General features: G+C 45.3%; 1 protein-coding gene across 2 annotated transcripts in view; it reads right to left on the bottom strand.

Annotated features, from left to right (window-relative positions):
• Positions 1 to 368: 368 nt before the first annotated feature.
• The window catches only part of FRMD1 (FERM domain containing 1), a 32,545-nt gene continuing 22,841 nt past the window's right edge, over positions 369 to 10,072 (bottom strand). The window contains exons 9-13 of one of the 2 annotated variants that reach the window (XM_053939449.1): positions 9,814 to 9,988; positions 8,580 to 8,915; positions 8,311 to 8,439; positions 7,510 to 7,589; positions 369 to 5,778 (exon numbers count right to left, since the gene is read on the bottom strand). In XM_053939449.1, coding sequence (XP_053795424.1) covers positions 5,491 to 5,778; positions 7,510 to 7,589; positions 8,311 to 8,439; positions 8,580 to 8,915; positions 9,814 to 9,988 — 1,008 coding nt within the window. In that variant the 3' untranslated portion in view covers positions 369 to 5,490. The remainder of the gene's footprint in view (positions 5,779 to 7,509; positions 7,590 to 8,310; positions 8,440 to 8,579; positions 8,916 to 9,813; positions 9,989 to 10,072) is intronic. The other variant, XM_053939450.1, reaches the window with a different exon arrangement.

Here is a 10,072-nt window from a genome sequence, read left to right as displayed (position 1 = left end):
GGCCCCCGAGGCCGGGAACCACTCCATTACGCTTTTGTGCGGCATTCAGTGCGGACCCGACGGCCACCGCTGGCTTTGGGCTCTGCTCACTCAAGTACCGATCACCCCGGGCTGCCCCGAACCAGGGGAGACGGTCAGCCTGGACCCGGCAGAGCGCTGACAGAAGCTGCCCGAGGTGACTCGGGAGCTGCCGGCCCCGGCCCGCCCGGAGCCCCGGCCCTGCCCGGCCCTGAGGCCGCCGCGCTCCTCGGGCGCCCCCGCGCGGCCCGGCCCGGCCCTGCCGCACAGCCCGGCCCGGCGGCAGCCGCGCTGGCCCTGGTGCCCCGCGGCGGGCCGGGCAGAACCGCCGGGGGACACGATGGGTCCCTTCCTCCTCCCCGCGCCACAACTGGTGGGCGTCCAGGAGAGACATGAAGGCAGGAGCCAGGCCACGAGCCCGGGAGGACACTCCAAGAAGGGGGAGGCGTCATAGCAGGGGCTCCGAGGTAGAGGTAGAGGTAGAGCAGATGAGTGTAGGGATGAGGGAACAGAGCTGCCACGAGAAGCTGGGCAAAGTAACTTGGAGCTACCCGACCCAAACAGAAGAACCTTGCTGGGGGACAAGGAGCTACAGCTTTCCAGTGAGAGGCTTTAGGACCAGTTCTTGCTCAAAAATGTTCAGACTCTTAAAATACGGTAACAGCCTCCAGCGTCTCAGAATTTGCTGCCAAGAAATCCATTGAAGAACTGCTCTCACCTCACCCAAAACACCTGGGTTGTTTTACCCATCAGCTTTAGCACACACCTTCAGGCCTTACCTCCATGCAGCTCCCACATGCCTCAAAACAGATCTAGTGTAGCAACCACATTGTCCCCATCCCACACTGCAGCACTTGATGAACCCACACAGGATTTGCTGGCACCATGAGAAGCCCCATCTTCTGAGACAGACTCGTTCTATACGTGTTGGTCAGCGGCAGTCCACCCTAGAGGGCAAGAAAGTGCTATTACTTGCCAAGCAAAGAAACAATGAGAAGTGACCAAGTCCTTCAAATTTGGGTGACTTAATGTTGATCTGTTATTTAGTTTTATCTCCACACAAAGCTCCATGTGTAATCAAATCACCCTCTCCCAGCATCCCCAAGCCAAAGTTGGATGAGTTTCTAAGTCCTTGAAAATTTGTATACTGGAAACATAGCAGGTACTGGACAAAAATGTAGCTCCTGGAAAGGGCTGCTTAAGCTGTTTGTGAAACTGCAGCCTAAGAGTCTAGTGTTCTTAGAAGCCCAAGAGATCTCTGGATGATGTCTGGAAAATATTAAGAAGAGTCTTAATCTTTCTGGACAATTTTTTATGAGAGGCCATAGGGCCACTGTGGTAAGGTTTCATCAGGAAGATGCTTGGTGCTCATTCACTATCAGCTCTAGCAAAAGCAGACGTTTTACTGTAATAAACCTTAAAAAGCATCTTTCCAGGTGTTTGTGAGAGAAGCACAGAATCACCTATGCTTTTTTTCTTGATAGATAAAACTTTGTTCTGCTTTGCTACTCTGAGTTGGTAAGTTATGGCATCTATTCCATTTATCCCCTTGAGATGTGGTTGTATCTGGACCTAGAGACTGAAATGAGAATTAGGACCCAATTTGCTGTGTGATACAAACTGGTGTGTAAAATACAGTGGCATTTGTTACGAGAGCCCTCATGCTGTCTGGATGAGACCTTCTCCCCAAATTCAGTGGTGGCAGGACATCCTTGTGTCACTGGGTGAATGGTGGGGTGTGAGGTGTTTCAGTGAGCCATCCTGCCGATCCCTGAAGCAAATGGCTCCCTGCCAAAGGCAGCTTTAATCAAGGCAGTCCTGCAGCAAGACAGACAGACAACTGCCTGGAAACAAATCTGTCTTTGGACAAAAATATGAAGTACAACACTACATAAAATTTTTTCCAGAGAAAAGAAAAAAAAAAATTTAAGAGGCTCCCAGTGAGCAAGCTTCTTCAAGAAGATATCCAGATAGTCCTGCAGCACTCCTTCATAGATTTATGACCCAAGAAAAGAAAACTTTCCTTTATCCATGCCAGACTCCAGGCCAGCAGGTTAGGTGACTTTGGTGGAGTGCTCTTCAGCAGCACTTTGCATCCTGTGGGCTGGCAGCTGTCCTTGGATGCAGCCCCCGGAGGATGCTGACAGGATCTCTCTACCTCCTTGGGAGTTCACACGCTTGGTTTACTTGACTAACCACCAGGAGCAGCCTGACTTGTCTCTTCAGTCAGATGCAGCCCCCTCGAGTGTCCTGCTGACTCCAGCCTGCTCAGCTGTGTTCTTAATACCTGACATACCCTTTGGCATTGTGCTACTGAGAATAGCAAGGAGGAACAAGAGTTCCAGTGACTGCAGTGCCTCTGGGTTTGTCATCACAAGCTGAGCTCATAAGGATTAGTCTGGCAGCAAATTCATTTCTACAACCCATCTCAAATGGAAGATACAATCCTCCTTGGACACAAAAATGACTACACAATTACCTTTTTTCTATCCATACTTTATTGCAGGTGTATATATAATTATTTATATTTTATTTTAAACAAGAAAATCCTTTCATGGAAAGGAAAAACTTTTACCATTAAAATAGAGTGATTATAACAGGAGTATTTTACAAATATGTACAAATATTGGCAGCTAGTTTCTAATATCAGCTGATAAATTCTTACACACTAATGTCTACCAAACTATCAAACCCAAAAATAAGAGACCTTCTAAATCCAAACAAAAATAAATGTATTACTAGCAGAAACAGGTGGTTTTGTGTTTTTTTTTTTTTTTTTTTTTAATACGAATACAAAAGTTGCATAATAGATATTCACAGTGCTCGTAAGATATTGATTCATTCTCAGTCTATACACAAAGTGTCTGGTCTCCCCTTCATATGCATATGTCACTTACAGTACTGGAGGGAGCTGCACAGACCACAGAGAGAAGACGGTCAGACCTGTAGAGCTTGCCTTCCCTACCAGCCATGAATAAATACAAGAACTCCTCAGGAATGTACAAGGCAGTGGAAGTTCATGCAAGAGTCAGTTACACTGTTTTTGGGCATTGGTACATTTTGTAACCAGTGGCAGCAGGATTACAGCACTTCACCAAATCCTTTGGAGGCCTGCAACTGCAAAACCAGAACAGTGAGGTGCCTGCTGGCAATAAACACTTCTGTGATGTGGTTAGGCTGAAGCAGATATGGATGTGATTGTCTTTGAGAGAAGTGTGCACATGGTGCACATGCATTTTATGACCCTTTTCCAAACAACTATACCCACTGAATTTTGACCTTTTATTCCTGTTAACAACCATTCCCAGAACCACAAGTAACTGTACATCTGTGTGGGTGGGAGAGCAACAGGTTAGTGGGGTCCCCGCTCCAGACCTCCCCCTCATGTTTTTCACGGACAGGCGCTGCTGCAGTAAGAGCCATCCCTCCAGCTCCGTGGTGGCTGCAAGAGCAAGGCTCCTGCATTGCTGCAAGGCTGCTCCCTGTTGTACAGCCACTGGCCTCCTGCCCATCTCCCGTGGCTTATGGCCAAACAGGACCCAGGTAACAGGGAGTGACTGACAGTGGGAGGATTGGACTGTTCAAGAGCAGCCAACCAGATTTCCTTTACCCATTTAGCGCCATTTAGAAGAATTTATTTTGGATGCAGTAAACATACCTCAAGTACTCTTTGCAAAGGCATTTCTGCTTTGTTTGGAACAAAGGAAAAGAGGCTACAGTGAACACACAGCTCCTAATTGTTCATTACAACAAGAAAGAACAGTGTGATCAAAGAGGGCACAGTCAATTAAGTTGTGGCTACAGTGCATGCAGCTTGGGTTTGGTGCTGGATTCATCTTGGAGGATGTAGAGCAGTAGAGCCCACTTCAGTAAATGCAGATGCACCTGCCTGGCCTGTCTCTACATCCCACTCACACAGAAGTAGCAAGATGATGGACTTCAAGGATTTGCTACTTTAATGACTTATGGGAATGCAATTTACCAGACAACTACTGAGCTTGCAAGCCCACCATCAAAGCAGCAGCTCAAACTTTCCTTGTCATAGTCTGGCTTCCTTCCTTTCCTGAATTAGGCCATCTTCAGCTTTTGATGACCAACACTGCACAACACTTCCCCAGGCAGCAGAATATTATTCCTCTGCTTCTAGAGTTTGAACACACCTAGATGGCTGTCAAAAGCTGGGCACAAAGCTGGGCCTTCAAGTACAAGCTTCCCAATGCTGGGAATTGATGAGGGGAGGAAACCAAACACATTTATTTGCATGTAACAAGGTAGCAGAATGTTTTCCACACCAAATGCTTGAATCAAACAGCATAATTGTGATTATTTCCCTAGTGAGAGCCAGCACAGCCAGATCCACCACTCTCAAGATCACCAAAACAAGTACCCTTGGTCTGGCACACAAACTCCTTACACTTGCACTGTCATCAGCCCTGCAGCACCACACACACATACCTGTATGACCTATCCATGACTAAGTAGGACACAGTCACTCTGTCTGTCCTTGCAAAGTGACTTTTTCCAGTCCTTACCTGCCTCCTAAGGAGAGGGGAAAAAAATCTAAGGAACAGATTTATTAAAAACAAAGAAAAGAACAGCATTAAAATATGAATCAAAGTAAGGGGTGATCATGCCTGGACAAATTCTCCAGTCACACTCCTCTCTTCAAAAGCCTGTCAATTAATGCTATTGCCCTCTGTACTCTCAGAAGCAGCCAAGTCATTTGATTTATCTCCTCCCTATCTCCCCAATGATATAATGCAAATCTGCATCACAACAGTAGTAGACAGCTGACAGTCCGTTCCATTTGTTGCAATAAAGAAAAAAAAAAAATAAAGACCACACATTGTATTTGGCTGGATGTTTACAACAAAATAACAACAGCAAAAGAAGAAACAACTCCTGGCAGAGCAGGTCTTGTGCCCAGTGCAGCCAATAAGCAAATTGTGTTCATTACAACTGAAGCAGGCCAGACACTTCCATACACAGCCCTCCAAATGTGCTAAGAGTATATACTGGCCTGACAGCTGTTGGCAACGTTGCAGCAGCACAAACTGAAGACAAACTATCTGTACACTAAAATTAAGAGACATGGACCACAAGAGAAAGGCAGGAAAATGACATAGACTTTAAATTTCTGATTAATCCATTTAGACAAAGTTTGCTTTACTAGCTCAGTGTCAGTTTTGGTCCTCTCTTTTTTGGTTTTTATGTTGGTTGTGTCCCTGCTAAGAGTGCAGGCCACTTCCATTTTCTGCTCAGACAGACACTACCAATGCCAGTGTTAAGTGCTACACTCCAGTTGATTTGCCCTGTAGCCAGGTCTGCAGAAGTGATGCCACTTACTGATACGGAGCTGAATAACAAAGCCGCTCACCGTCTCCTGCAAGAACCAGAGTGACATCACATGTGTTAATGAGGTATATATTGCCATGATGAGCTATTTCCTGGTATGGAAGAGCTCCAATCTCATTACACCACAAACTCCTCTGGGAGCTGGTCCTCTCCCAGAAGATCCAAGGAGAGGCAGTTCATGGATCGCTTCCCGTAAAGGGCAGACTTGGTTTTGCAGTCCGCTGTGGAATACACACAGCCGTAGACAGACAGCTTATCCTCGAGGCTGCAGCCGAAGGTGTAGCTGTGGGACGTGTCTGAAGACAATGTGGCACTTAGCGACGGCTGCCGGCGCTTGTACAAGCGGATGTCATCCAAACTCTGGCTGTGCTGGTCCATGCAGCTCCGGCTTTTGGGCGATCTGACCTGCCAGTTCAGCAAGACACACACGAATAAAAACAATGAGCTCAGACATAGCCTAAGGATGCTGGCTGTGCATGCTAAAAGTTTCTCAAAATTGTTCTTCCCCTCTTTCAAAAGAGCCTCACCAGCCTTCTGAAAGATGTTGGCTTAAAGAAGGAGCTGTGAACAATTCAGAAATTACAAGCGCATTAAGCTGCCATGCCACGTTGAGCTGGATCCTGATCTGTCTGCCCTGTGTCCTCAAGTGTCCAGTACAATGGATGAAACACTTGACATATACTGACACCTGAATGACCTCACACTTCTTGGCAGATCCAAGCAGTTGTCCTCAAATGGACAAAGTGCACTTAACAAAAAACTACGCCAAGTGCCTGAACACATTAAGTCTAATGAGCTGAAAGGAAGGTTCAGAAGGCAACCATGCAAACTAATGCATTACAGTGTCCAGTAATTGCCACAGTTTCATCTACATTACACTCTTCCATAAAGAGCAGCAACAAATCAGCAGTAAGTCCCAGAGGCATCATCTTGCTACACAAGCCTCTATGAAGGAATTATTGACCAATTGAGAGTATTTCCAGCTTTAACAATTGTATTTTTTACTTGCTCTGCCTCTTTAATAATCACCTGTTAAATGCTAATATTAAGGCTAATTTCAAGAATTTTGAAACCAAGACACTTTCATTAGCATTACAGGAGACTTTCTCCCAGTATCACTTCTCTCACTGCCAAGGGAAGGGAATTTAAAAACTACCCTGAGGAAATGTGATGCTGATTCAGCTGTACTCCCAGGAACAGGAATACATTGCACTGTCTAATCAACTCTAAGGCAGCATTTAGTTACATGGCCTTGTAAGGAAGATTTTGACAGTTTTTTAAGGAGGCACCAAGTATGTGATGCACTAAAGTGGTAGCCAGGTCTTTGCAATCATATAGACAGTCCTGTGTTGAGCAGAACCATTTTCATGATCATTTAACAGCATAAGCATGATAACAGCAGTAACTTTAAAAACATCACAGCTTTAAGCAAGATGCCTACTTCCAGCCATGAGCTGTTAAGTCTTCCACTCAAATAGAGGAATAAATTCATTATGATTTGTACTGTATGGTCTTTAGCTTTGGAAAAAATAACCAAGATTTTGTTCAAATCTCCTACAGCACTTAATGGACTATTTTGCAGATAAATGAAAATTTCTTTAATTTTTGACTGGGTCCAGAAAGAAACATGCAAAATTAAAAACAAAGTCCTAAGAAGTGATTGAAATCCTTGTTATGAGTTTTAGAATTCTCTCAGCACGTAAGGCAAATTTCGATTAAGAGAGGGAAGAAAGAGTAGAGGTGCTTTTTTTGTGGTTTTTGTTTTGTTCGACTGGGTTTTTTTCAAAAAACCACAACATTTCTACTGCAGTGGGTACAGCTATACTTTGAAAAGAAGTCTTAAAAAGACATTTTAATAAGCTTCTTCCAAATATAATTCCTTCTGTGACGTACTTTGCCAAATATAGTTTGCCTTTCTCAAATGTTTGATGAAAAGAAAACCTTGACAAAGACTTCAGTACACACAGACTATAATCACACAAATGATATAACAACTAGAGCTTGAGCATCTGGTTTTACTCTGATGTAAGCTTCTTCTGGCTTCAAGATGATCAAGTTTGCAACTAGACCTCATTACACTAGACCTCAGTTCAATGCTCACACACAGACCCTCCTGCTGAGCAACCTCTTCCTTACCTGGTGAAGGGATTCCACACTTTGGCCTCTCATTTTGATTAGTGTGACTTGCACCACAGACAGAGATTCCTGATTTATAGCTGCAAAGGAGAAGCAAGAAGTGAAAAGCATTGCAAGTTTGAGGTTTGGTGGGCTGTAGAAAAGGGAAGTTGTTCTCACAGGCCACATTCAAACAGTGGTATCCTCTTAAGACAAATATACATCACTAAGCACCCTCAGTGCTCCAGGAGTTTTGCTCACAAATACTCATTTTTGGCCGTAAAGATCAATGTTTGAAAACTTTCAAGAAAACAGTTTCTTGCCAATTTATCCCATTTTCACCCTTCTTGCTTTGCTATAAAGGCTGTATATATTAAGGCCAGACAACTCCTCCATAAACCCTGTTGCCTAGCATTCCCTGTATCACAAGCCACAAAACTTTACCTAAGAATTCCTGTGACCATCCCATTATTCTGCAGTTGAGCCCCTTGGCTGTTTTGTGGCATACAAGATACTAAAGCATATTACTTCCCTAGAAAAAGTTTACCTCAATTACCTTTTTGTCATTAACTGAAAATAAGCTTGGCACATTTAGAGAAGGGAGACTTTGAGGAGCACAGAGGAGAGCAGCACTGTACATACAATACAGAATGCTGGCCTGTAAACTCTAGATGAGCTGCCTGCAAATCCTGTTGCAATAGGGCAGTAAATAGCACTGGCAGCTGTTTAGAAGGAGATAAGAGTTTTTGTAGATCCCTCAGATTATGCTTATTGCCAGAGCCTTAAAGAACGGCATTGAGCAGCAGCAGAAAGCCATCTCACCTTGGCAGCTAGCAGCATCTAGAGGCAGGGATTCAACAGATTCTCCCACAGTGGCCTCCTCTAACTGGTCTCCCTCTAAAGGCTCATCTACAGGCATCTCCTCTGGCTCATCTACTGCCAGCTCAAGCTCTAGGAGGAAGAGAGCAGCAGGAGAATGGTTAGCATTACACTTGTGCTCCAAGCTGCTGTACAGTCTCTTACTCCCTGCCCTCCTGCAGGAGGAGACAAAAGTTGGCTTAGAAGTTGCTCCACATATCCAAATTCTTTACCATCATCCTGAGCGTCATCTTCAGCCCGCCCTTTGCTGCCACTGTCAATGCCAGAGCTACCGTAGCTGATGGTTGAGCTGCAGGATTTCTCTTTCCTGTGCACCCGGTCAATGCTGAAGGGCTCATCCACCGACATTTCCACAGACACGCGGTGCCTGGAGTCAGCCTCGATGCCCGAGGTGTGGGAGCTGCCGTGACTCCCGGTGGACTGGCGCGAGAGGCGGTTATCCCTGCGGCTGCCCCCGCTGCTCCCGCTGCCACGGGAGTTCTTGTCACACGGGTCCAGGTCCATGTCTAGAGTGTCACTGATGTAGGACTCCCTGTAGCGCTTCTTCTCTGAGGAAGAAAGGAGGGAAAAACCAGTAAGAACTTTAAGGAAGGGTAACGAAATATATTTGGGAAGTTCTGTTGGCATCAGCCAACAACTAAGCAACAACCGCTGCAGCTACTGAACAAATACAGGGACAGCTTTGTATGTTGTTTGCTCAACAGATGGATGCTCAGGTGGTTGTAAAAGAATTAGTCATACTCGCAGTAACCCAGCATCTCCTAAATTAGAACAGGCAGGTAGAGGCTGTTATGATACAGAAAACAGTAGGTTTCAGAGTGAAGGTCAATAACAACAAAGCAAAACAAAAGCAAACGAAAAAAGTGAAACAGTGAAATTCGATGCTTAGTCTTTAAAATCAGATGCACTGATTGGTTCTTGAAATACCCACCACTACATGAAGTCAGCTCAGAACAAGATTCCTGTGGCTGGTATTTAGTAATGATTTATTATTTCTCCCATGGCATGTATCTGCTGAGGGTCGCTTGGATTAAGACATCCAAGCGACACTAACAGACACAAAACAACCGAGGGCTTTTTGCCCAAGGCACTTGATCAGTGAGCCTTTCTACAGGTGACTGGCACGTGCCACTGGTTGCACCCACACAGCTCAAGGCCACTGCTGTAACCCCACTGACGGGAAAGACAGGAGCCACTCGAAAGGAGATATCCCTCTACTGCTCTCACACAAACACAATTTCTGATCACAGTCTACAATGTGGGAGCCATAAATACTTCTTAGGAATGGCCTTGAAACGTACCTAACACCTCTGCTTCTATTACTGGCTCCCTGATAAAGCAGAAACACCATTAATTAGATGAGAGTAGGCACCATGAAACAACAGGAGAGATTAACACACTGTACTCTTCCTCTTACTAAACTCACTTGGGTGTTCCCTAACATACCTTCAGCCTCCTCCAGTTTTTGGATCTGCTTCAAAACTGGCTGAATATTCAGAAAGAGCCGGTGGCTGTTGCTGAGTAGCTGCAGCAAATGGCGTGACCTGAAGGGGCAACCCGTGTAGTAAACCAGTTTCCGTGCAGAGGGCAAACCATCTGGCTGGATTTCAAATTTTTTCCCCTGCACAAAGAGGAAAGATGCCAAAGAAATGAGCAAGAGCACATTTTCGGCCACACAGCTACCAGAGATAGCTGTGGTCTCATG

The sequence above is a fragment of the Vidua chalybeata genome, chromosome 3 (assembly GCF_026979565.1).
Source record: "Vidua chalybeata isolate OUT-0048 chromosome 3, bVidCha1 merged haplotype, whole genome shotgun sequence".
Classification (NCBI taxonomy): Eukaryota; Metazoa; Chordata; class Aves; order Passeriformes; family Viduidae; genus Vidua; species Vidua chalybeata.
Note: the sequence above shows the minus strand (reverse complement) of the source record. Positions and strands in the feature narration are given on the sequence as shown.